Source organism: Perca flavescens, chromosome 6 (assembly GCF_004354835.1).
Source record: "Perca flavescens isolate YP-PL-M2 chromosome 6, PFLA_1.0, whole genome shotgun sequence".
NCBI classification, from domain to species: domain Eukaryota; kingdom Metazoa; phylum Chordata; class Actinopteri; order Perciformes; family Percidae; genus Perca; species Perca flavescens.
This window is the reverse complement of record NC_041336.1, coordinates 8,428,190-8,455,806: the sequence shown is the minus strand read 5'-3', so window position 1 is coordinate 8,455,806 and position 27,617 is coordinate 8,428,190. Positions and strand designations below refer to the sequence as shown.

The 27,617-nt window shown below is 40.0% G+C and overlaps 1 protein-coding gene across 4 annotated transcripts in view; it reads left to right on the top strand.

Moving 5' to 3' along the window:
* Nucleotides 1-27,246, top strand: part of LOC114557207 (soluble guanylate cyclase 88E) — a 30,696-nt gene extending 3,450 nt beyond the window's left edge. Inside the window, exons 2-18 of one of the 4 annotated variants that reach the window (XM_028580573.1) lie at nt 7,121-7,275; nt 8,162-8,338; nt 9,192-9,324; nt 10,110-10,284; nt 11,164-11,255; nt 12,644-12,901; nt 13,028-13,172; nt 14,857-14,982; nt 15,063-15,183; nt 16,570-16,699; nt 17,094-17,240; nt 20,989-21,135; nt 21,727-21,883; nt 22,876-22,985; nt 23,468-23,557; nt 23,884-24,002; nt 25,842-27,246. In XM_028580573.1, the coding sequence (XP_028436374.1) occupies nt 8,211-8,338; nt 9,192-9,324; nt 10,110-10,284; nt 11,164-11,255; nt 12,644-12,901; nt 13,028-13,172; nt 14,857-14,982; nt 15,063-15,183; nt 16,570-16,699; nt 17,094-17,240; nt 20,989-21,135; nt 21,727-21,883; nt 22,876-22,985; nt 23,468-23,557; nt 23,884-24,002; nt 25,842-26,211 (2,448 nt within the window). In that variant the 5' untranslated portion in view covers nt 7,121-7,275; nt 8,162-8,210 and the 3' untranslated portion in view covers nt 26,212-27,246. Of the gene's footprint in view, nt 1-7,120; nt 7,276-8,085; nt 8,339-9,191; nt 9,325-10,109; nt 10,285-11,163; nt 11,256-12,643; nt 12,902-13,027; nt 13,173-14,856; nt 14,983-15,062; nt 15,184-16,569; nt 16,700-17,093; nt 17,241-20,988; nt 21,136-21,726; nt 21,884-22,875; nt 22,986-23,467; nt 23,558-23,883; nt 24,003-25,841 lie in introns of all 4 variants that reach the window. The other 3 variants (XM_028580572.1, XM_028580576.1, XM_028580574.1) reach the window with 3 other exon arrangements.
* The last annotated feature ends 371 nt before the right edge of the window (nt 27,247-27,617 follow it).

The window sequence follows — 27,617 nt, the reverse complement described above, 5'->3', positions numbered from 1 at the left end:
CCTCTTACCTTTCTCCATCTCTCATTCTAGAATTGCCTTTGTTAGGATTTGACACTATTTTTACACCTCCGAGAGCAATGTATTTCCATCGGCTGCAGTTGAAAGGGCCTGCAGAGACAGAGTGAATGAGAGAAGCTTTTGGTCAGGTGCTATTAGCTTCAACCGATCCACGCCACATAGAAATCAATGCAAAAGGAGTGACAACAGACAAGCCTACATCACAGACTTTTTAAATGGCGGTGGAAGATTCAATTAAGCTAATGCAGAGAGAGACAGAGAGGGAGGACACAGCTGCACGGGCATGTGACGAACCATAACAATACTTCTGGACTGATATCGCCAAAACGCTGAATCAAATAATGATGGAGGGCTGGAGAGAGCTGGCATTACATTGTTGAGAGCAGGCCCGCATGAAGAAAGTGAAAAGAGAAAAAGTAGCAGGTGGAGTAAAAGATACTGGGGGGTGGGGGGGGGGGGTGGAGATGGAGATGCTGACAGCAGGTGAAACTGAAAAGAAACAGAAAGGGAGGAAGCAGAGAGGGGAGAGGGAATAACTCATAGAGGAGCTATAAATACAGGAGAGATAGGCCCTTGGTTGCTGCATGAAGCCACAATAAGATGCCCCGGCATTTTTAGCATTCAGCTAGCGTAGCATTATAGCCCAGCTCCTGCTGTGTCTATAGTAAAACCAATAAGAGGGAGGTATCAAGGGACTGTGCTGGATATATATAGGTGGGCGCTGAGCAAGAAGATAAGACGACTCGGATACAGATAGACTCCCATTAAGTATTCAACCACGGGGTCATAACAGTTACAGCTCCTCCACAGAGATGGATATTTCCATTTCTCCACATTCCTAGGATTCATCCCTATCTCTTGTGCAGTCACAGTCCTGCCACACCGAAGGGATTTACAATTTTATCTGGAGGGGCTGCTGGTTGTAAACAATATACAGTATAATAAGAAGCAGTTTATGGTGGGAGTTTGTCACCCAATAACTATGTGGTCTGACTCAGTCAAAATGCTCCAATAACCCGTTTGTGCTTTGTGCTGATGCTTTAATCAATGTCCCACGTTTGAATGGCGAGCTCTTTTCTCTGGGTTGACGATATAAAATGATATCATCCTCTCACTTTTTGCTGGAGCCGAATTGGTCCGACTATGAATGGTTTCCTGCAGCGACCCCGATACTCCCCAGATATTGGATCATCCCTCCGTTAGGCTGGCTGAGCCTGATAACTCCTTTAAAAAGGGGACCAGTTATGCTTTTTCTCATTTTCTGTCAATATAATGTGACAATGTCAGATGTTCACATTAAACGTGGCCAAAGCTTCAAATAATGCGGTAAACGTGTAAAAGTAATCCCTGTGAGCAAAAACCTCAGATACCAGACTGATAAGACCAATTCCAGCATTCATTTCTACTCTCGGCTCAAGCTTATGTCAACTCATCCCAGATTTCTATATACGATCATCTGCCCCAGGCATGTTCAGGTACAGCTATTTGGGATCACAGGTTGGTTATATATCTTTAGACACCAAAAGTACGTAGTTAGGGTTAGGAAAACATCATAGTTTGGGTTACGTTTACCTAGGAAGTTTAATAGTGCATATAGACCCTTCTCGGCATGTTACTGCTGTGTTTACATTACATCCACTGCTACATGTAGCGAAATTTTAACGTCGGGGAATCGTATAATCTTGGTTGCAGTTAATTACTTCTCATACACTTAAGATGCAAATTCATTTTTAAATTCATGTCTTATTCCCTTACATATGCTCCTGGCACCTCTGCTCTTCTTTCTTCCTCTTCTTAAAGGGGCTATAGAATGATTATATAGAGTATTTCACACTGTTCCTTATGGTCTCCTAATGGGGTATGTAACATTGGTTGGGTTGAAAATGGCCTGGTTGATATTTTATTGGCCCTTATGCATCCCTGTGTTTTGGCCCTATTTGTAACAAGAGCTTTTCTTCCAAATATGGCTCATAATATTTAGATGAGCTGCGCGCTGATTGGTTGAGCGAATTGCCATACACACACATTAGAGATGCACGCTGACTGGTTGAGCGAATCCCCAGTACACACACATTAGAGAAGCGACAGAATCTCATATTCCAGACACTGCAATGTTTCCTTACCAAATTCACTTCTGAGACTTTTTTATGTGAGAAATCAACTATATAAAGCTCAAATATGGGCCATTTTATGAAAATTGATGGCTAATTGCAAATATGGTAAGACTGTGTGTCGGACTTCAGCGGCGGTGCTGCTGCCTCGCCGCCTGGCCTGCCTTCCTTCACAGACCCCGGCCTGCTGTGAGCTCCGTTATGGCGGCAGCCCTGACAGAGCTCCAGGGCCTGTAACTCCCCTCTTCCTGCTAGCTAAATGGCCCGTTGTGTGAGAGTGACAGCGCGGTCAGCGAGCTTGTTACACCAACAATCTCTTACCACGTTACACACATGTCACGCCACTTATACAACATCTAACTAAATGTCTCATAAAGCTAACAACGGTGTCCGATTTCAAGTTAATGTGAAGACTAGGGGTTTCGTCAGCTGCGACTGTCCCTTCAATCCTAGCTGTATGTAGCTACAAATCACGGATAGTTCTTCATTTTCGGCATAATTCCGAGTATATTTACAGTTTGAATTTCGTCACGCCACTTATACAACATCTAACTAAATGTCTTATAAAGCTAACAACGGTGTCCGATGAATTTTTGTGAATTCCAGAGGAATTCTAAGAGGAGGCTAGCTAGCTCCATCCAGCCGCAGCCTCTATCACATCCAGCCGCAGGCTCTATCAATGAGACTTGTACACAAGAGGCGTGTATTTCACCGATCGTTTGTTTAAATAACTCAACACATTATAATAACACACATTATAAGATTAACTGGAACCTGTGGTAAGAGATTGCTGGCGTAACAAGCTCGCTGACCACGCTCTCACTCACACACACCTGGCATTAGGAAGAGGGGAACTGCAGGCCCTGGAGCTCTGTCAGAGCACCAGCGTTTAGTAGTCCAATTAGCCCACAAAATGGTGACTTTGCGCGGGTATGAAGTGCCGTGGGTTGCCAGCCGTAACGGAGCTCAATCGAGCTCACAGCAGGCCGGGGTCTGTGAAGGAAGGCAGGCCCGGGCGGCGAGGCAGTAATCCAGGCAGCACTGGCCGCTGAAGTCCGACACACAGTCGGACAAAATTTGCAATTAGACATTCATTTTTGTAAAACGGCCCATATTTGAGCTTTACATAGTTGATTTCTCGCATAAAAAAGTTTCAGAAGTGAATTTTGTAATGGAATAGCAGAGATCTGCGTGACCTAGATTCAGAAGACTACCTGATCTCAGGTCAGTTCAGGTCAGTTCAGTGTAGCCTATGTAAATGTTGGGGCGTGACTGTTCTCTTAATACACCCACGGCTGTGACAAAAGTTTCGGATTTTGAGATGCTTACGTAAGCAACTAGCTTTGTTGAGATTCGCCCGTTTTCAGCGGTAGTTTCAAAATATGAGATTTTCATAGTAAAGGGGTGTGTATGGGATTTTGAGCTCATATGTATGTCCTATTTACACACTGAACTGTCGTTATTCAACTATGACAGGGTAAAATCGGTTTTGCATTCTATCACCCCTTTAAAGGGCAATTATTATATAGCATCTTCAGGTTAATACTTGTATTTTGTGTTTGTAGAACATGTTTACATGCTTTACTGTTCAAAAAACACTTTATTTTTCTCATACTGCCCATTAGGGGTGCACGATTCAGAAAATGTCACGATTCAATATTGATTTTTAGGCTCAATATTCGATTGAAAATTGATTTTCGATTCAAAAACGATTCTCGATTAAAAAAAACAATTCACAGTATGTAAATGTAGTTACTTTTCCCATGTGATTGCAGTAGACATACAATTTAAAAGAAAAGAAACACAAGTTTGTGGTGTTTCCAAAATACTTAACTTTTGCTTTACAAAGCCTGCATGTAGCATGATTCCTTTCAAGTTCCGTCTTCCCCTTGAGGTTATAAAAGCCGAAATGTGCCCAAACTCTCGCCTTCAATGAGGATCGAGCAGGTTGAATAATTCTTTCTGTGAGGTATGCGCCGACTAAACTATTTCTGCTGCACTCTGATTATAGTGCCCAGGCGTCAATGTGAATTTGATGTAGCACAACGGCGAGCTAAACTCATTTCAGGACAATAGTATACAGGCCATTACAAAAAAAAATAATTAATTGATTTTTGGAATTCTATGAATCAATTTTGAATCAGTAGAGCTTGAATCGCAATACGAATGTGAAGCCCATGATTGCTGCACCTGTATTCACCCTCTGTGTGAGAGGCTCTGTAGGAGCGCCTGTTTCTTTAATTCCTCCTCCCGACAAAGCCCAGTTAACTCCAATTGGCCATAGTGTTTCCTGGAATATGCGCTTCGCTCAGAAATGATGGCCGCAAAGATTAGCTACAGCTAGCTATGTAGCGTTAGCATGCAGCTACTTAGCAGTAGGCTAATGTCAGATTACGGAACAAAGCAGCACTTTCTAGCATCAAAAATCGCAGTAAAAGGCTTCTGAACCAAACTCTACCCAGTCGGACATGTTTCAGCAGTATTATATACCCGAAATTGGGGAGAATCTAACAAATTGGCAGGGAAGATGACAACTTTTACTGCCGTTAGCATGTAGCTACTATAGTTAGCAGTGGACACTAATGGAATATAGCAGCACTTCCTACAGTCAAAAATCACAGAGAAAGGGTTTTAAATCATAAACTCCAATACCAGAAATGTTTCAGGAGTAATGTGAATTGGGGAGAATTTAACGACAATGGCAGCCAAGATGACATTGTTTATTGCCGTAGCATGTGGCTACATGCGACAATGTTAACACCGTTTAAAAACACTTCAATAGTTCCTGCCTGGAGCAGATAAATCATAGAAGGCAGGCTTAGAGTTGCGTAACACTTAGCTGAAACTGAAAGTAGAAAAAACTGTTGAAACCGGAGTGTTCACAACAGTTGGAAATCTGAACGTTTTAGCTCACAGGGATTTCTCTAAAATGCGTTTACCTAATTGTTTGAAGTTCACGTTTTACGTGAAAATCTGACATTATAACATTGTAGATATGACAGAAAATACGGAAAAGCATAATATGTCCCCTTTAAAGAAATATTTAGTTGATTTAAATCCAGCTCTGTGTCATGGCAATGTGTTTAGATGAATGATATTGGATGATGCAAAACATCACACGAATCTCAGCAGATATCCGCTCCTCAGTACACTGGCTCCAAGGGGAAGGAAGCCAAACACCGTTCATCTACAACACAATGCCAACACAAAGATGACACAGAGCTGTTTTAAAATTGGCAAAGTATACCTTTAACTTATCTCACTCTCTCAGGCTTCATTTGCTAGTTAGCTAGCAAGCTTGCCCACTGAGGTGACACGACAACAACCCCCCATGACAATGTTAGGGCGAACCTATAGATGCCGATATTTCCTCAGTAAAAGAACTTTTGCTCCATTGGTTTGCCTGTCCAGTCAGAAGAGGGGAAATGACACAGAGTTGAAGGTATTTTCAAAAACGTAAAAGATTCTGGGCTTTTGAGAAAACATACAAGGCTAGTGCCCCAGAAGCCATCCCCCTGCTCAGCCGTTCAAATGATGGGAGGGAGGCGTTCCTTGGCTCCCTGTTAGTGTTAGATGAATGGACACCTTTCGAAACAGCAGCACCTTTCTATTTTTCTTGGAAGGAAGGAAGGCAGGGTGCGATATTGGCAGAGGGAAAAAAAGTCCAGTCATGTCGTCTTTAATGAAAGCATCCGCAGCATCTGTGTGGAGTTGTGGTTGGCACCCTCGGCACATTGTTATCTCCCTCTGCTTCCTGGCTGAGAGGCAGCGGTGGACCTCCCAGGCCCAGTGTGGCACAGTCGCACTAGAGGCCATTAAAGACAGGCAGCAGCACCTGGAAAATAGGAGAACACAGAGGAAATGGAGGAGAAAAGAAGTGGAAAGCTACACAAGAAATGGAACAGAGAGCGGCTCATTATCGCTCAGAGCGGGTATTACAGGCTAGCTGTCAGCTCACCTTTCGGTTTTTTTGGAGGAGTGTCGGTGTGGGGAGGAAAGTGGTGGCTGGAAAAATTAATTCTGGCTGACAGTGTTTTCATAATTAGACCTCTACATGATAGGTGTGAGCCCCCTAACCTTCAAGATCAGAATTTAAATATGAAAAGTGGAGACCAAATCTGCTCTTTTGATGAAGAAAATTGTGTTTTGAATCAGGTCTGTATGTTTTGTAACAAGGCAGAAATAAAAAGCCACGAATGTCATAAAATAACAGAGTCTGATCTTTCTTGTCTGGATTCAAACAAAAGGCCAGAGTCACACATTTCTTTTTCAAGCTCATTTCTAACAGCAGAAGCAGTGGATAAACCATAAATAAATCAAAGGTGTGGTACCAGTGCCCCCTAGTGAACATGGTGAAAAAAAGTGGTTGAGCAATAACCTTGAATCTGCAGGTGCTCTGCATGTATGTCACCTCACTTAGACACAGCCACGTGTGTTGCTCTTGTTTTACCACATATGCCTGGTTTTATGAAGACAGACTAGTCTTTTCAAAATTAAAAGTAGTGTATGCAGGTCAAAACACAAATGTTTGTCACAAATCAATCTTCAGTGATCAGCGGCAGATAATGGCCGCCTTAACAGGAGGCCTGAATGTTTTGAAAGGATTTCTTCCGCTTCACTTCACAAACAATACAAAACCTTTTAAATGCCAATCTCAACACAATGCCCGTCAGATTAATGCGCACCTGACTGTAATTATGCAAATTTGAAGTAATTAGCCAAGAAACCTGGTTGCTCTAATGAGTTGTTGCAAAAGAGTACAGGCTAATTTCAGATAACGAGCCTCACATTGTGCGCTCCAGTTTACATAACACAGAAACTAAAGGTCTTATTTTAAAGGGATTCCCATATACAGTATCAGCCACCCACAGACTTCATCTCCATACAAATGCATTACAAATTAAACTCAGTATGTTTGCCAGCTCACGCAGCTGAGTCTTAAACTAAACATTTTTCTTTTTGCTACCTGCCACAAACATGCCTCTTTACAGCTATTTTGGCCCAGGTCACCTATTGACCTGACAACTAAGTGTCAGGGGAGAGCGCACATGTCAGCTGCAGGTGGAAACTCTCAGCAGGGAGCGATGCTGTGGCTGCTGGTTGCCACAGTTGGAGAACAGGATACCACAGCACTGAGGGACTGCAGGTAAAGAGACTTCTCTTTTCCCCTTCACATGGCTTTTATTTATTAACCTTTTTGTTTCATTTTATGTGTTTTACTGTCGCTAACGGATGGGATGGGAGCATCACAGGCTGCTCGATTTCCCTGTGATGTTTTCTTGTATTTGCACCAGTGGTGACATTTTACAGCGAGTGTAGAACAAAGCAGCGTCAGACACAGGAAGAGTCACAGCTAAAATACTTCCCTTTACTGCTGCAACTAACGATTATTGTCATCTATTATTTTCTCGATTAATCGATTAGTTGTTTGGTCTATAATATGTCAGAAAATGGTGAAAAATGCCAATCAGTGTTTCCCAAAGCCCAAGATAACATCCTCAAATGTCGTTTTTTTGGCCATAACTCAAAGATATTCAGTTTGCTGTCACAGAGGAGTGAAGCAACGAGAAAATATTCACATTTTAGAAGCTGGAACCAGAGAATTTTTACTTTTATTGGAAGAAATTGACCCAAACCGATAAATCGATTATCAAAATAGTTGGTGATTAATTTAATAGTTAACTAATTGGTTAATCTTTGCAGCTCTACTTCTCTTATTGAGAATCTTGCCCTTTTCTTAGATGTAGCTGCTGAGAAGGTTACCTTAGGTTTCATGAAGTTGTGTGACACAGAGCATATTTCCTTCTTTCCTTCTATGCCTGCAGGTGGATAGAACATTATGCCTTAACATTATCTTTTTGCACTGAAATAAATCTTTACAATTAAGCAAAATGTCCTATTTTAATGTAACGAGTGCCAGAGGTCTGTCCTCCAAAGATTTTTTTTTTATCCACAGTGATATTTTAAATTGCTGACCCGCACAAAGAAGAGTCCAACCTGTATTTAGGATCCTGCATGTCATTTCTGCTTAGCTAAGCAGTTAACTTCGGTATCAACCTGGAGGTCTCCAACCCTCTTAAGATGTACGGCCTGTACTTAGAAGCAGTGAACGATTACATAAACGAATCGTACGGAGAAGATGTGTGGAGATTGATCGAGAACCGAGCAGAGATACCCCACCTCAAGTTTGTCCGACATCAGATGTACAAGTAGGTTGTTGTTTTTGCAAATCCTGTTTCCCCTCATACTGTGGTGAATACTACTGTGGTTTTCAGTGCTTGAACAGCAACAAACTGTATTTTTTGGCAAAAGACTCACCATCATGCAGGTATATAGCACAGCAACTTTATAATGCTTAGACCAGGGGTCTTCAAAGTATTTGAAGAGAGTCACGGAGCAGTGACCCCCTACTTCATATTGTATAAAATGAAGGTGCATATTAAACTTGGCCTACAATAAAGTGGGCGGCCTAAAGCCTTCATACATACCTTTTTAGTGTATAGAATACTAAGCTATTAAAATAATTGTTGGTATGATTTTACAAATCATGTTTTAGTGTTAAACATACATGTGGCACAATGAATCCTTAGGATGAACTGTATCTGTGGATGGCTACCTTAGTGATTTGTCTATAGGCCAGTAAGCCTATCGTCAATGTGTTTTTTTCACAAATAGGCTATGACGATGCACTTTAACACGGTGGACACAATGTCATAAACAGCTGTACAGTGTAAGACTATTTAGCATAGTGCTGCAATAATTATACGTTCGTATTGTTCAATTATTGTTTTGACTACTGAGATACTTTCTGATGTTGGGCCCTCTCCTGCCTATGATTTTGATTCCAAGTTTTAAGAGTTTGGTCATGTCATATAGTTATAGTAAAGTTATACACTAATGTTTTATGTAAAGCACTTTGAATAGCTTTCTTGCTGAAATGTGCTATATAAATGAAGCTGTCTTTCCTTTTTTTCTTACTGAAAAGCTACTTTCTCATAAAATCCCTTTGGGACAAACAGCTCAAAACAGAAATGAATTCATTACTTTCCTTTGACTTGACAGTGACAATCTGATTCTGCGGTTGGCAAAGGCAGCAGGCGAGGTTCTGGGAAAGACCCATGATGAGCTGATGTACGCCTTCGGGGTCTACATGGTCAAGAGGATTGGAAACTACGGATATGAGAGGATCCTAAAGGTGATATAGTGACACCCCCCCACCCCCCAAAATGCATCATGTCCTCCTACGCTCCAATATCACTGACTGATAATACATTAGTGACTAAATATACCAAACATACCCTGCTCTTCTGGTCTCTGACACTTAGCAGGTGATGCGCTAGGTTTCATATTTCCGAATCAATGGAATAAGCCTGTATTTGGAAGCAGCCTCGTGAACCTTAAATTTTGAGAATTGTGTAGTTAGCATGAGCGCTTAACAGGGGTGGAGCCAGATGTTGTACACATTATGGGCTCAGCCAAAACTAGAGGATGTCAGGGGGCATGCTCCCTATTCTTTTCCCCCATTTCCCCATGATTTCTCTAGTAATAGAAATTTTTCTCCATTGATTTTCTGGTCCAGTCAAAGAGACTTTTTTTAAAACCCTATAAGTTTGGGGCTTTTAAAGAAAACATTTGGGTCTGGAGACCCAGAAGGCACCTCCTCTGCTCCACCCTGGTGGTCACAAGGAAATAGTAAAAAAGCATAAATTCCAAACAAATTTATGAGAAAATGAATTTCCCTAATAGGCAACAAAGATCTCATTCATTTATTCATTTAAAATTAAAACAAGTCCACTGCCGTTTATACACTACAGTATCAGTATCTTTGCATTGTGGGAAGAAAAACAAGAGCAATGACTGCTAAATTAGCACCAAAGAGACGTTTAAATAGATTCTATATATATAATATCATTCATAATATATAAACCACAGTTCTTATTTACAATTAATTCAAATATAATAATTTTCCATCTGTTCTAGGTTTTGGGGCGAAATGTGCGCGACTTCATCAATGAGCTGGACAACCTGCACGAGTACTTTCGCTTCTCCTTCCCCAAAGTGCAGCCGCCGAGCTTCTGCGTGGAGGAGGAGTGCGAGACGAGTCTCACGCTGCACTACCGCAGCACCCGCAAGGGCTTCACTCAGTTCGTCAAAGGTAACAGGAACAGCGGGGGAAACACTGGGTGTACACTTTACCACAGTGACAGGAAACTGGGTTTGATCCCCAACCCCAAGACCTCTCTGTAGTGTAGATCTCCAACCAGTGTCTATGTGGGTTTGTGCCTGTTGCATGCTGGGAAGGCTCTAGCTTCAGGAACCTGAATGTGCTTAATGACTAAACAATGAGTGTTATTTAGCATGTCCATTGTACACGACATTGTTACTTTTCAACACAGACACAACAAAGGCCCATATCAGTATTTTTTGCACATTTTACCCGAATTTTCAGCTGCATTACCACATTACCACAGACAATTTCACTTTGATAACATAAAAGCAAACTTTTGTCCAATGTGTGTGGACATTAAATTCATTTCCAAGTCTGCATATTTATTTTCATACTGTAGTGAACTGAAGGTTGGGATATTTATTCTGGAGTGTGATTTCGTAAATAGTCTGCAGTACTAATGCAAATTAAATGTAAACTGTAGTACAAGCCGTACTATGAAGGCGTGATGAATTGTATGTTTTGAGCTGATCATATTCGTTTCAATTGTTTTAATTAAATGTATTAAATATCTGGTGAATATCAGATCAAGAAAATCAAGTTAGTATAATTTCGTACCTCCTCCTTCAAATTTTTTTTATTTTTAGTAAGAAAACCTGAAAGCAATGAGATTTGTGTACAAAACTGTGGTGAAAAGTAAAATACATGATGCTCCGCTATGCCGTCAGGCAAGGTCAATCAATCCAGGCTAAGTCATTCATTCAAAATGAAACAGTGACTCCATTTCACTCCTCAGTTTGCTCTGAAAATAAGCTTACACAAGCCCATTGTGATTGAATGACCAGTGTGTGTAATTGTCTTCTGCAGGGCAGCTCTCTCAAGTGGGACGCCAATTCTACAACACAGATATCGAAGTGGAAATCCTGTCTAAAGAGGAAACCGAGAAAATGACGTATGTGGTATGTACTGGGGCTTAGGTCAAGTGTCAGTTTAGCTGCCGAGCGTCTCACCTTGACCCCGCGTCAGCTCTATCAGCATGGAAATCATTCCATCACCGGAGTTCTTATTTACACTCTGACAGCAAGTGTTTATTGGATGGAGATAAGTCTTTATTGGGATGGGACTCTGGGTAAACTCATAAAACAAATGTGAAATGTTCAACCTCAATTATCTCTACCGTCTAGCACCAGCTAACATCAATGTCACCCCTTTTGTTTAAGAGTTTTTTTTCCCTTGAGCAGAAAGTCAGTGTGGATTCCTGAAATAACCAGCGAGCCCTTCACTACCCAACAAACACAGCAACAACCATACAGCAACAACAACAACAACACAGCAACATTAGAACAATATTCACAATCAGTACATGTAACCAGGGTGCGATTTATTTATTTTTTATCATGCACTACGAAACAAAACATGGAAGAATTTAATCCACATTGCAATACCATGGATATAGTGCCACTTAGCCACACATGCCAAACACTTAAATATGCACATCAATTTTCAATGGAAAATACAGCGCTTTTAAGCCGGAGAACGGAGTTCTCATTGCGGCAAAACCAAAATACTTTCAACCAGGAAATGCTTGTTCGTTCCTTGGGAGTCTTTTAATCCAAACCACAATCTTTTTACTACACTTAAATAGTCGTTTTGGTGCCTAAACTTAAACCCCACGCATCCCACCCTGGCAAATCGGACCCTGCATGTAACCATGTAAGCAACACCAAGTAACCAAACGCAGCCAAGCAACACTGATTATAGCCTATAGTTCGACACATGCAAAACAGCAATAAGCAATGTGACAAAATACAACATCTTGATAAAATGCTAAAAGTAATGAAAGTACAAGTTAGTAAAATGGTGAAACTGTTTTAGAGAGGTGTTGATTCAACTGTATGATACGGAGTGTATAGTATGAAAGCCAAGTTTGTCTTCGCTCTGATTAGCCAAAAATCAGCAGTTTAAATTTGGCAATAGCTTTCAGCTACAGTAACTTGTTGTGATGAGAAAAGCTGGCTGTAACAAGCCAACGCAAAGGTTTTTTTTAATGTCACAAGTGCATGGAGGAGATAGATGAGAAAGAAAGAACAGAAAATAATTTGAGGATATTTCCTCACAGAGATTAGTTGGACATTATACACTTAGGCTTTTTAAAAGATTTCAAGCTCAAAATTATAAAAAAAGAAAAGAAAGAAAAGCTACTCATTACATACATGATTTTGGTTTATCGACTGCAGTTGAGAAAAATATTTCAAATTGTATTTTTTGTTGTTCAAACCACCACAAAAACACACTGACTTCAAATTTCAAATGTTTAATCAACTTGAACTTGACACTGCTCATCCAGGTTTATAAGATGAACTTCGATAACGCCGCCTTCAAACACCGCATGCCCCAGCAGAAGACGGCGCCGAGCTACGAGAAGCTGCCAATGAAGCGAGGTATCTTCTTTGACATGTTCCCCTTCAGCGTCATCTTCCGCCGCGACATGACTATGTACCGCATCGGTGACGGCCTCAAAGAGGTCTTCTCTGACCTTCAGGGCAAGAAAGTCAACGAGGAGTTCACTCTGATCAGACCCATGCTGGAGTTCAGCTGGGATAATGTGAGTTCACAGGGACGCGTCTCATTTTTCCTGTCGTATTTGTCAAAACTAAATTGCTCATGTGACTTAAATTACTGCCTTGCTGACTTACTGAGCCACACCGATCTTTCTGCTGTCTCTCATCAGATTTACACCCATTTGAACAATGTGTTTGAACTGCTGTCTAAAGCGGTGGTGGAGAGCAAGCAGAAGGTCAACATCCCCAAACTGAACAAGGAGGAGCCAGAGGAGAAGGAAGAGAACGAGAAAGCAAAGAGGGAAGAAGAACGAGGTACCAGTCTCTCCATTTCAATCATTTAAAATGTATTATGCATAAGAAAAGGGTTCATTTCCAATAGATGAGATCACAAAATATCCATCAATACATCTGGACAGAGCAAAATAAAATATTTATAATATATTCAGTTGGAAATAAATATTAAATGGATTGAAGAGCCAAACCAATTGCACTGCATCCTCCAAGCACATAAACTATATTTAAATACATAGTGTGACGAATCAGTAGCACACCAAACAGCCTGCAGCTTGGTGAATGTCAACATAAAATAGGTGAAGAGAAATAAAACAGGAAGATTAATTTATTGTATATTGCCAAGAGTGTTGTTATTTCAAGAGGAAATGACAATAACCATGTTTATCTTAATGTTAATGTATCAGAATGAAACATAATGGACACTATCCAAAACATAACCATCTAGAATGCAACAGAACTTACAACAAGGTGATGAATTTGTAGTATATTCTCACAGTGTTTTCCTTAGGTTTGTGGAAGGACAGAGGTGTGCGTATTTGGTGGGGGTATAGGCATCCTACCTTAATAAAATGTTACATTTTTCAATGACAATATGGGCAATTTCACATCATTTTGGACCATTATTATTACCATATCTGTGTCTAAAATGTTGAAAAAGCTAGAGCAGAAAATTAAAGATAAAACTTGCTAAAGACGTCCACTGGGGACCAACTACAATCATTAGATCTGACTCATTAATTAAGTTATTTAGTTAGTTTTGATACTCACATTGATTCATTTGTAATCATATAAGTGATTATTGGTCGTGATTGGCCGTGATGACTATTTTGCCATGTAGTTTTGACAATAGTGATGACTATTTCTTTCCGCTTCAAAAACGCCTCCTTGGGCAAAACGATACATTATCTGGATCAAATAAGCATATAACCAAAAGATCTCCTAGGATTCATTCAAAACTTTAATCTGTTTAAAAAGTAAGAAATAAATAAATATTTTTAAATTTGACTGAAAGACAATTATATGGTTAATCGCAAATATTTCAGGTCATGTTTGTAAATGAGAAGTTGTTCTCAAACAGTTTACCTGGATAAATAAAGGTTAAAAAACGCCTAAGCTTTATAATAATGGGGAAAACCCAGTTCTCATGTTGAACATATCCATTCTGCCATTGCTTAGGCTATATCTACGACATATATCTATTTCCGGAATTGCTCCGATGCCGCTGGAAATTCCGCCGGATGTTGCTCTTCTCAGCCTGATATCTGTTACCTTCCGCTTTCTTTGTGTTTGAATTTTAAACTCCGGTGGATTTATGAGGACTATGGTTAACTGCTCCTCAGATCTCTGCAGGGTAAATCCAGACAGCTAGCTAGACTATCTGTCCAATCTGAGTTTTCTGTTGCACGACTAAAACAACCTTTGAACGTACACAAGTTCCTTCCCGATGCTAATTGGTTTAAAGAAATGGCAATAAACCAGAGCAGATTTTTCTCCCATCCCGGAATGCTGCGTGGACTAGCCAGACCCTCCTCCGCAGCGCTGTGGAGGAAGGTCTGGCAATGCAAAACTAGCCATTGCCTGACTGCATTATTGGAATTCACCGCACCGTCTTCACACATTTACACCCTTGTTAACTCACTTGCCAACCAGGTTCACTGAGTCATGCAACCTCTCACTGTCTCTGCTGCTCTGCCTCCGTCAGAGCCGAAGGCGGTGGAGGAGATGAAGGGCACAGACCAAGAGTACAGCAGCTCTCTCACCCAATACAACAGCTCTACAAACTCTGGAGGGGAAGACATTGAACTGCTGGCGTTCCAGACTATCACCGGTCAGAGTTTATCTTGTTTCTTTCCAGCATGTTTTTAATTGCCACAGTCCTGTTGACCTGTCCCTCGTGGTTCTTCTCAGGAAAGTGTAGTGAGACTATCTTTGAAGACATGCGGGAGCCTCCAAAGAAGCCTCTCCACCTGAAGGGCCAGATGAAGTATGTCCCCCCGTGGGACTCCCTCATCTTCTTGGGGACACCCATGTAAGACCACAGCCTACAGACTGACTATATTTAATGGTATTGACTTATGGCGCTTTTCCATTACATGGTACCTGCTCGACTCGACTCTCTACTCTACTCACCTTTTTTGGTTTTCCATTATGAAAAAAGGTACCTGGTACCTGCCAACAAGTACTTTTTTTAGTACCACCTCAGTCGAGGTTCCAAGCGAGCTGGGGCGATACCAAAAGGTGACGTGAAAGCGAGAGAGGGGGTGTCCTGAACAAACCCGCCATTTTTAAATAGTTTAGCCAGCTGTGTGTTTTTTTTTTTTTGCGGCCTCCAGCTTCATTTGAAACAAAATGTGTCTTCTGGCTGTGGCAGTGTGTGTGTGTGTGTGTCGCGTTAAGTCAAGGCAGTTTACTGCTGCGCCGCTATGATGACCAGCCACGCTGAGGCGGTACTAAAATCTGCAATGGAAAACGGACGCACAGTGCGTCGAGTCGAGGCGAGTCGAGCAGGTACCATGTAAGGGTAAAACGCCATTAGAACATGGAGGTCTTCAGGGGGCCACTTGATTCCTACAAACTACCTATTAAATACATTTTGATGTTTCAGTAAGAGTGCTTCCTGTTTTCTGATCCAGTTTTATTCAGCTGTTTTCTGTTAACACTAACTCAACACTTTCTCTGTCACACCCACACATATTCAGCAAGTCAGGGGGCCTATTCTCTTTCCTTCCCTCGCAGGCTTTTGTCGTGCAAGCGTTAGGCTTCATTAACAGCTCAATTGCTTGATTGAGAAAATATTAGTAACGTATAATAATCGGAATTAAGCAGATCGTGAGAACAATATTTCGGTTGAGAAAGACTCAAGCGTTGCGGAGTAGTGTGTATGGCATGACGGCCGTACATGGTTGTACTGATGACATCAATGCTGTGGATATAGACTGGCTGAATTCATAGTGTGAGCCATTAGAGTACAGGTATTTTTTTTTTTCCCAGCCTATATATTTATGACAAGCCTTTAGTTGTTTTGTACAGAAAGAAACCCACAACTATTTGACATTTTTTTATATATTGGCCTTAATTTGAGAATTAAAGATAATTAAAATACAGTTGCACAGTGCCCAGGTACAGTAGATCAGTGTGTTAACCTATCTGAATGTAGTATTGGAAACCCAGGGCGTTTTTTTTTTTTTAAACTTCATAACCCATTGCAGAAAAGAATATTTATGTGTGTTGTGTTGCCAGCATCTTTATTCAATATTAGTTTTTACTGAAATTAGTGTTGCATTCCCCCCCAAAATCATATCTAATTTTAGAGATTGGATTTATCTATGCCAGTTCAGTGAATTAATTAGCATTTTCTTGCTGTCCCTTTTCTTTTTACAGTTTGTATCTTCATTTCTCCTCCTTATTCTTGCAGTATAGAGACAGTGGAGGACATGATAAAGATGGGTGTGTACGTGAACGATCTGAACCTGCATGACTCCAGCAGAGAGCTGATTTTGGCCGGGACACAACAATCGGCTGAGCTGCAGCTGGCCCTCGACCAGGTGATGAAAAACCGCTGAATCCCGAGTCTGCAGGGAGAGAGCGTCATACTGACAAAGCAGGTTTCAACCGGGGAACTCAATTGTACAAAATCACAGACCAGGGTGGGCAGTTTGAGGTGGTTCCTTTTTTCTGAAATAACACTTCAAAGCAGAAGTCATAATATATGATACGCTGAGTGCACAAAATGTAAGAACTACTAGCGATCTCCATGAAGCAGCCTGACCAGGTGAGCCCAGGTGAAACCCCTGCTCCCGCATTGATTTCAACTATTAAATTCACTTCAGTCATGCAGGAGAGATTAGGAGGATTAGAGAAGGCAAAGAGGGATTTTTGAGCTTTCAGAGAGGTGACACTGTAACTGTAGACTCTTTTGTCCCATTTCTCATCCTCTAGGAGCAACAAAAATATGCCCAGCTGCAGGAAATCATCAAAAAGCTGGACGAAGAGAAGAAGAGAGGAGATTCTTTGCTGTACGCCATGATCCCTAAAGCTGTGGCCGACCGTCTCAGGAAAGGGATCACTGCTCTGGAGACATGCCAGGTACAAGGCAGTGCTGCTTAGATATTGGTATTAAAAAACAAAAACAAATATCACCGCTAATATGCACAACAATAACTACTAAACTGAGTAAAGGAGCAACTTTCAGGCAACGTATTTGATCCTTTCTTGTCCTTTTGGAATGCGCATTGGTCGACGCGCTATAACAAGACGCAGAATCCACTGATCTCTTTATGTTTGTCACATTTATTTTCCATTATCATTCAAACTTCATATTGATACGCTTTCTTCTTTTCCACAAGCAAATAATAACCTGTCCTTACCAGATGGGGTACAATGATTGAAAGCAAAGCAAAAAATAATATAAAAAAAACAAAACGTAGATGTTAGTTTATAAGTTTATAATCAGTCTAGTTCACTTTCAATATCAACATATTTATGCACAATTCATCAAAATAAAATCCTAATTTTGGCTCCAACACTGAGGCCATGGATGTTTCGCTGCAATCCTAGTAATATGTTGCTGTGATCATAACACAGACTTTACCAAAAGGAAGCACACGTTTGGCATTTCAAGTACTTTTTTTTTTTCTGTTGACCCACTGCACATGGAGGCCAGGGGTTCAGCCATGCAACAGTGCTCTTAGCTCGGAAGTGAACTCCTCGTGAAATGGAACTACCATTTTGTCACAAGCAAAATAAGTTTGCAACCAACGGAAGAACAATGTTTGGCTTCAATTGCAGCAGCTGTTCAAGAGGAGTGAGGAAAAAAAGGGAGAATTATTTCTAACATGGTCTAAAGATGTTAAAGGCAGACGTTAAGGTAAAGGTCCATTTTATTGACATTTTAGACCATACACACAGCAGTACCAAACTGCTTTTATCCTAATCCCATTGTGAAATATAAAAACAGATAAAACATATAACCCAACATGTATGTTTGTAACAGGCATGTCTTTAAACAGACACCAAATACAACGACGACATGCAACAGTTGGTAGATAAAAGCAGCAGACTGATTATTGTGCAAATGTTCAGCAGAACAAATAGCAGCAATTGTCTTGCAAATGGCAGCAGTTGTATAACACAAAAAATAAATTACCAATTATAAAACATGTGACATTACCACAAACTAATCAAGAATGAATGTCCATCCACACTAAAATACAACAATAACAAACAAACCAGTGGGTACATGTACCCCAGGGGGTACTCCTGCTGTCGCTAGGGGTTACGTGGACAGATTTTAGAGTAGCTCAACTAAGTAAACAAGAAATTAAATTATGGTTTGATTAAAAGAATATATCAGCTGAAACAACTGAACACTACATGTTGCAGTTAAGCAAGAGTGCTTAAAAAACTAGTTAGCAAGCTAGCACAGTTTAAAGATGTAGCTTAAAGACTAAATGGCTGAAATAGCTCAAATTAATATATAAATGGTTGAAATTAATAGCTAAAAGTAATGACTAAACAGTTGTAATTGTTAGTTTAAAGTAAAGGATAAAGGGTTGAAATATTTAGCGGAAAGTAGTGAACAAATGGTTGAAATTAATAACTAAAAGTAATGACTAAACAGTTGTAATTGTAAGTTAAAAGTAATGGATAAACTGTTGAAATAGTTAGCTAAAAGTAGGTCTGAACGATTAATCGTTTTCAAATCAAAATCCCGATTTGAAAGAATGCAATTAACTAATCGTGAAGACCGCGATTAATCAAATGTGACATATTTAGTTGAATGTTTGGTGTATCATTTGATTTAACATTTTTTATTCATCTTTTTATTATCATATTTACAGTTTTTTCATTAAGATAAATGCTGGAATAATGATACATGTCACAGATTGTTTACAGAAATGGCCTATTTTCAGTGGATCTTCCATTCACGTGTTATTACTTTATTTAAAATGATCGTAGCAGGTGCAATATGTAGCAAAAAATAAATCAAAAATTCGCAAATCGAATCTCAATATCTGGCAGGAAAATCGTAATTAGATTTTTTCCCAAAATCGTTCAGCCCTAGCTAAAAGTAATGACTAAATGGTTGAAATAGCTAAAAGTATACGACTAAATGGTTCAAATTAATAGGTAGTTGGCCAAAAAGGTTGGGAACCACTGATCTAATTGATGACTTAAGTTCCCTGTGACTGTGCTAAACACAAGCATCTCATTCTGCCACCAGGGGCCTGTTTCACAAAACCAAGATAAGGGATTAAGCCAGGATTTCCCAGTTATCCTGGATGAATTTAGCCTTGACTCTGTTTCACGAAAGCAAAGGCCCATAAATCACCATGGAGATTTATTCTGTACAGCTAGCCTGCTCCTAACCAGGCTAACAGCCAGGATTTATTTAATCCTGGAGCCTTTTCTGATCACCCAGCAGTGGTTTTACCCTTTTGTTATCAGCCTGGATTAAAATACAACAGGTGCATATTGCTGTTCATTTCATTATTTAAAGTTGTGAGTGACCATTATTTTTTTTAATAATTATTCATGTGACAATCATTGTTACTGTTATATTTCTGTATGAAATTAATAAAAATTCAAATGTGTTTTAAATGAAGTCTGTTACTAAGGGCAATACATACAATGCTGTACATTTCTATAGTTGACCAATGCACCTTGAATTATTTTAGTTGCTTAATTTTTTAATTCTTTAACAATAAGGATCATGTTTGTTCCACTTCCATGTGCATTGTATTTGGCATTCTTAGCACACAATTTGTGTTGTCCAGTAAAGTGGGACTATAATTTGGGAGGATTGTACAATTTTAAGAACATATCCTAACTGTACAATCCTCCCAAATTATAGTCCCAGTTTACTGGACCAATAACCATTTAGTGATGTAGGCTACTGGACATTCATGACAACAGGGAGAGGACACCCCAATGGTTTTTGACCTTATATTTTGCTGGGGGGAATAACTGATGAATATACTCTGTTCCATTCATGTTTACAGTGTGCATGGAATTTATCACTTTATTATCTTTATAGTTTCTAGATTTTAGAGTCCAATTTCTTAAGTGTCTTTATTTATATGTCCATATATACAGGGAGCAAGGCATATAATATGTAGAGAAGGAAACTCGTCCTCTATAAAAAAAAATGTAACAGCGCGAAAAAGTGTGGCAGATAATAGCGGACAGACTGAATGATATATCTAAAAATATACATTTACATATACATATACATTAACTACTGCTCTTAATTGAAACCATTCAATGAGTCACTGTCATTTGCAAAAACAAACAGTTGTACACTTTGCATTAAAAGCCAGCAGTGGAAGTTAATATGACTTAGGAAATTAATATTTTAGCCCATGAGAGAGACATTCAGTCGGTCCGTGATCGTCTGCCTCGCTTTCTCTTGCTGTTTTATTACAGCGGCCGTGTTTCTTTTCTTTTTATACAAAAAATGTGTTTCACATCATCATACTTCCACAAGAAGCTGCTGCTCACTCTGTATAAAGTAGCCTATGTACAATGCGTATTCTCCATTTTGGCATCAGTAAATCTGTGATCGACCTCGCGGTCTTTTGAGGAAAGCCGTGGACGCGCATCTATCTGAATTAGTTCAGCCTGGCTCGACATAGTCACTCCACCTCAGCCTGGCTTGGCCTTTGTGAAACGCACCAAGCCAGGATGCACAGATTAGACTAGGTCAAGCCTCGCTTTATCAGTTATCCTGGATTTATATACTGTATTCTGCTTTTGTGAAACAGGCCCCTGGTGAGTAGACTGGTGTTTGCTCACAGAGTGAGATTATCAAAATGTATGTTTGTTTGTATCCCAGGTCTTCCCAGATGTGACCATCCTGTTCAGCGACGTGGTCAAGTTTAACGAGATCTGCATCCACATCACACCCATGCAGGTGGTGGACATGCTCAATGAGATCTACATCGTCTTCGACACTCTCAGCGAGAAGCACAACGTCTACAAGGTCAGTGAAAGCAGCACAACCTAAAGTGTCTGCATATGATTCAGTTGCTTGCAACGGTTTTGTGTATTACTTGTATCTTCGACGAGTGTTAATCAGTTTTGTTGCCTACTAAGGTTTTTCTTTTCCCCGAATGTGAAATAAAAGCTGATGATTTTCTTTACATTTGACTATTTTCCTCCAGGAGTATAACATTTCATCAGAATCTTCGTATTTTTTTTTTTATCAAGGTGGGAAAACTTCTGAAACAGTGTTTGGAACACCGTGGGGCATGCAAACTTTACTAAAAGCAAAGTGAAACCTTGTCTCAATCTAACTGTAAAGTACAAATGTACTATTTTTGAATAACAGCACAGATTTTAACCGTTATACAAACACAAAATATTCAGGTGTGTTTAAGTCAGGTGCACACACCTCTGTAAAATACATTGAGAGACAAAGTTGAATTCCTGTCTACTATTATTACTGACTTATTATTTGTCAGTTACAGATTAGTAATTCTTTGTTATTAAGTGACAGTCCAATTAAAACAATTCACAAATATCTATTCAGTTTCTTATCACAATGTGGAAATTGCCACTCCTTTCTGTCCAGGTGGAGACAATTCGTGATGCCTACATGGTGGTGGCGGGCGTGCCCAACAAGACCACCTTTCATGCGCACCATATCTGCGACATGGCACTGGACATGCTGAGCTCCATCGACCACCTCAAAGACCCCTCCACTGGAGATAACATCCAGATTAGAGTTGGTGAGCAGTACACTTGTCTGGATCTTTAGTGGCTTGGCCATGATAACACACACCAGATTATTTTAGGTTTTGGCATCAGGACGTCACGGCCCAGGGGTCAGACACCCATCACTGACTGACTTGTCTTGAACCTTGTACTTCAGACCATGTCCAGGTTCGGCTTTTTAGCCACTAACCAAAATAGCCCCAAAAATATAATCTTGAGATCTTGGGTCAAAGATTTTTCCTCAACCAGAGGACCCAAGTAAAGTAAACAGGTAAAGTCCACAGTTTAAGACACATTTTCCTCACAGTCACAAGGGGTCACTGTTCTGACGGCCACCCCAACCACATACTTTCCAATATGAGTCATGTTTTTATCATTTATATATCCTTAACTGTGTTTAAGATTTTGTTAAATCATTTTACCTAAGGACTTGAGGCCATCAGGCTGCTGGAATTGAGGTGCATAAATTATGACTAAATATTTTAAATTAAAGAAGCATTAACTACTACTAGCAATTTGCAAAACCAATAGCATATACTATGATCTTATGGTGTGTAACTGATTAAAATAAGTTATGACGCCACACTAAAGCCAAGGTAATCCAAATACTCAGAGTGGAGATCTGATCGAAACACAAAGTGGGGAGCTGTAAACCATATGTTCTGATCAGCGTATTGGGGGCTGGAGCCTGTCCCAGCACGCATTGTGCTAGAGGTCTGTCCCTTGACAGGTCGCCAATCTTGATACTTAACTCCTGAAGAAAACATTGCTTTTTCCAAAGGCAGAACAAAACATCTTTCCAGTCAGGGCTGGAAAGCAGTGGTTGAGTTATTAGTATAAATCAACAAACCTACCACTCCTGCACAAAATATAGGATCATCATGTTATAGGACAGTAACAGCTGACTCAGCATTCGGGCAGTTTATGAACATATCAGCTCATGTTTGGATCTATGAACTCGCACTCTCTCTCTCTCTCTCTCTCTCTCTCTCTCTCTCTCTCTCAGGTATTCACTCAGGTATGGTGGTGGCTGGCGTGGTGGGCCTGAAGATGCCTCGCTACTGCATGTTTGGCGACACTGTGAACACAGCCTCAAGGATGGAGAGCAATGGAGTGGTGACCGCACTAGCATATTTTACAACCCATCGCCCAGCTTAATGTGCTAAATAACCCACGGCAATAGTATAAATAACTGCAACAAAATTTATGATTCCCCTCAGTCAAATTCATGTAGATTAGTACAGAAACCCATTTTCCGTTTAATGACACTTTTGTGAATGCTGCTTTTTAGTTAATGCAACAGGCAAACCGCTTCATTTGATTTCCATTACTTACAGTAATTTAAGTTAATGTCATGTTTTGTTGGGAATCTGTTCTATGATGAAAAGAAATTAAAAGAGAGGCAGTTTGTGCAGGCTTAATTTCACTATACTGTGCACTCCCACAAAGGAAGTAAAGCCTGAATGGACTCTCATTTCAGATTTCAGTAAGCTAAATGTTTTCACGTCCCTTTAAAAAAAGGTTTCGGTACAAATGGATCTTGAATTTCAATACTCAGCTTTAGCAGGAGCTGTCTATATGTGCTTCTGTCTGAGCAGGGCATGCAGATACACATCAGTCAGACCACCAAAGACCACCTGGAACATGAGCCCTTTATCATTGAGGAGAGGGGCAAAATCTTTGTGAAGGTGAGTGGTTAATATATTAAATCAGGGACACACCTTTTGCTAATCATTTCTTTCTGCAAATTATGGCTCTCTTATCCATCATCCACTAATTGAGATGGACCTTATTATTAATACATTACATGACATTACATACATGTTTTGTAGCTGTAATACTTCAAGCACTTTACTCCAAAATGAGGTGTATTAATCTGAAAGTACTCTCTTGAGCCATGTCTGAGATATTTGTGACCTGACAGTGAAGTGTTTTAATATTGCTGCATTTTAAATGAAATGTTCTTTCCAACATATATTTCTGATCAACACACTATCTTCCTAACATCTCCCAGGGTAAAGGCTACATGAAGACCTACTGGCTGAAAGGAAAGAGAGATCTATCGTTCAAGACCCCGGCAGAGCTGCGCTATAGCAGCGAACCGAAAGACTCGGACGAAAAGAGCTCTAATGGGTGAGTAGACAAAAGGAGAGCAGTCAGCGCCAAAGAACCCCTTTCCTTCTGTACACAGTGTGGACTCAGGATGCCCCCTGTTGATTCAGTCAGAGCTGTGCTCATTACCCCCTGCAGCACCAGACAGCAAGCAAACTGAGAGGCTGTACTAGGTGCTTCCGTTTATTTGAAGGAATCATGCTGACCAGCAAAAATGAAATGTTCACTCAGATGGGGCCGTGCAACCGTTGGGTTACTGAAGCAACACAACAACAAAAATGGGGTGAGACAAAACGGCACTAAAAAGAGTTGAGTCTGATGTCAAGCCTTTCGGACTTCTTTTTCAGAAAACAAGAAAAGATTCTGCCACTAAAGGGATAGCCTAGTTCAGATCTTTTAAAGTGGGGTTGTATGAGCTACTTCTTTATTTTATAGTCAGTGGCCATGATGCCAGTTTGTAGTCATGAAAAGTTATATTTAATGTATCCGACACTGTTTTTAACACGTAGTTAACTAGTTCCTTATTACAGCTTTAAGTTTAATCAACAAAAAAACTTAGGTTTACGAAATCATCAGAGATTGGCTCAAAATGAGTCACATAAAACTACTAAAATGAGGACGTAACAGCGTCACAGACTAAGGTAAAAGTAAAAGTCGGTTAATTAATCATTGATTTTTGTCTCATGACTGAAAGTCCTGTGTTTGTTTGACCAATCCACCATCCCAACCTACTTCCTTACACGGAATTTGTCACTCTTATACTTTGTCACCTTACTTCCTTGTTTGCTCCCGCAATAAATTATACAGCCACGAGAGGTCATGGCCTAACAGCATAAATGGTTCATTAGGAGCTGCTTGTACAATCAACCTATACGGTTATTTTCTGGGTGAGGACAAGCTGTTATGCACCTTTGCTTTGCATTAAAATGTCAAAATATGTACCTGAATCCATCAATAACGCTACTTGATACCCACATACATTGGTTTTCAGGTGAGAAAAGTGGTTACTGCATTTAGAATATTTTCACCGCTTTACCTTGATGTCAGACAGCCCTTTCCTTTGGCACTACAGTGTCTCAACCAAAGAACTTCCGTATTTCTATGCCTAAGTGCAACGGTGCCACACATTGTTACAAAAAGAATAACCTCAGTCCAAGGACAGATACAGTGCTGCTCATGAGTATTGGAACCCCTGCTACTGTTGACCTAGAGATTGGCATGGGGTACTTTCCATAAGATCATCTCTCAATGCAAATCAAACCAGCTATTAGGCTAACTGAAATAAAACCATGCCAATCTCTAGGTATGGTGAAGGGTATGTGATGATGTGGGGCTATTTTAATTCCAAAGGCCTTTATTCCAAAGGGAACTTTATCAGGATGCATGGTATCCTGGATCCATGAAATAAGAAATAGCCTTTAAAAATAAAAATCTGCTTGCCTCTATGGGAATTTAACATAGGGGTGTCTATACTTATGCCCCCTGTATTTAAGGAAGAACATTTATTTATTTACGATACATTATTCATTCACAAAGAAAATTGGTGTTCTCAAAGGTTGGATTTTTCCAATTTTTTTTCAATTAAGGCATTAAGATACATTTCCAAAAGATGATTTTTTTATTCCTCTTTTTAGTCCACTGTAGCAGGGGTTCCAATACTCTTGAGCAGCACTATATATTTGCTTGTTTGAAGAAAACATGATTGTAGGGCAGGAACAAACCCTATCTCAGATCCAAGTGTCCTTACAACTATCATCCCCGGGGCCAAATGTAGAAATGTTTGATTTAATAACTTAAGACAATGATTTCTATGTCTTTTGTGAATCACTGTGAAACTCTACTAATCTGTAACTGCACTAGTTCCACAAGCACCAATGCTAAACGCATGGGATCCAACCTCCACATCCCCGGCAATGAGGAGCAAGCTGAACGAAAGCCAAGCCCCAGCGACCTCCCACTGGACACCCTGCCCCCACCAGAGGCCGCTACCGAGACCCCCGCCGTTTCAACCGAGCCCCAGGAGAAGGAGAAAGCCAAAAAGACTAAGAACAACAAGGGGGCCAAGCTGGATGCGCCCCAAGCAAACACAGTGCCGGAGTCTTCGCCGCCCGCGGATGGGCTGGAGAACCCGGGTCCTTTACTCAACATCAAGAGAAACAGCTTCAGACATCAGTACGCCAAGCTGCCCGCCAACCTGCCCATTCGCAGCGCCTCCTGTTCCATTCTGTGAGCAGATGGTTGTAGTGAGATTACAAGACAACTCCAACGTGTAACTAGGGTGTGATATATGTTTAAAATATCAATGAAGTTTAATCCGGGGCAAGACAAAACAGGCATTTTAAGGTCTTCAAAATACGGTTACTGATGATCTGCATTTGAAATTTTGAATGCCATATCATGCCAAGGGGTTGTGAAAGATACAAGCTTTTGTGACATTTTGATTAAATTAAGAACTAAACTTCAACTGAAGACCAACACTTAAACTGTTAAACATTTCCCAGTCAACAAGTCTACTTTTATTAAGGTAAAGTTTGTGCAACATTTGAGGCTACACATGCTTGATATTTAGATACTGTTAACTTGACTGCTTATAAAAGATGCTTTCAAAGTCACTGCATTTAAGTTGACTTAAAAATATATGAAATGGATTAAACCTGCTTGCATGCTGTTTCATTGATTTCATGCTTTGAAGGATTTGCCTTGTATAGAAATTGGGAAAGTACTTTTAACACCCTGAATACGTTTCACAACAGGTTTCACAAAATGCCTTCCTTATGTCGACTGTTTTAAAGAAAAGGAAGTACGATGGCCTCTACGCACAAACAGTGCATGCACAGAGAAACAGAGAACTTTAAAATTGTACTACAGGTATTGACGGCCATGACAATTAGTTTATTTTTGATTTTATTTGCTATTTGCTGTATTATTTTACAGGTCTACTTTACATTCATGAAGTCACTGCAACAGGAATCATGTTTGTTCAAATCTATATGGACAAAAACTTTGTTTTAGAAAAAATAACGTAAGCCATTTCTCATTGGCCGGAGCTTCCACAGAAACAAAAACTACTTATATGGATGCTTCATTTAATTCACTGAGAGTAGACATAATCAAGAGGTTGTATTTTATTTTGTTTAAACTAGGCACATGTAGTGATTCAGTAGACATTACACAACATTGTCTAAAAGAGTTTTGGTTCTATGTTCTGTATGTAACTGACTGCATTTGTCTTACTGTATGATGGTCTTTATTTATATAAAACGGTATGTACAGCCACTAAAAAACTGTCATGTTTTCATTTGGTTGTAATAAGGTCATGACACACATATCTACTTGTTACAGTGATTGGTATAGTTTAAAAAAACACTAACCTGCCAGTTACAGGTGTGACCAAAATGCACCTGTGGCCTGTGTACACTTTCACCCCCTGATTGAAGTAAACACTTCATTTTTATATGGGCATAATTTCCTAAGACGTTTTCTGGAAAAAAAAACTAGAACATATGATACTAATTAAAAGGGAAAATATGAATTTCCTTATACATTCATTATTTGTTTAATTATTAGAAACTGACCGGTAGGGCTGGGCGATTTGTCCAAAAATCTTCTAACGTGTTATAGGTGATTTCATATCTT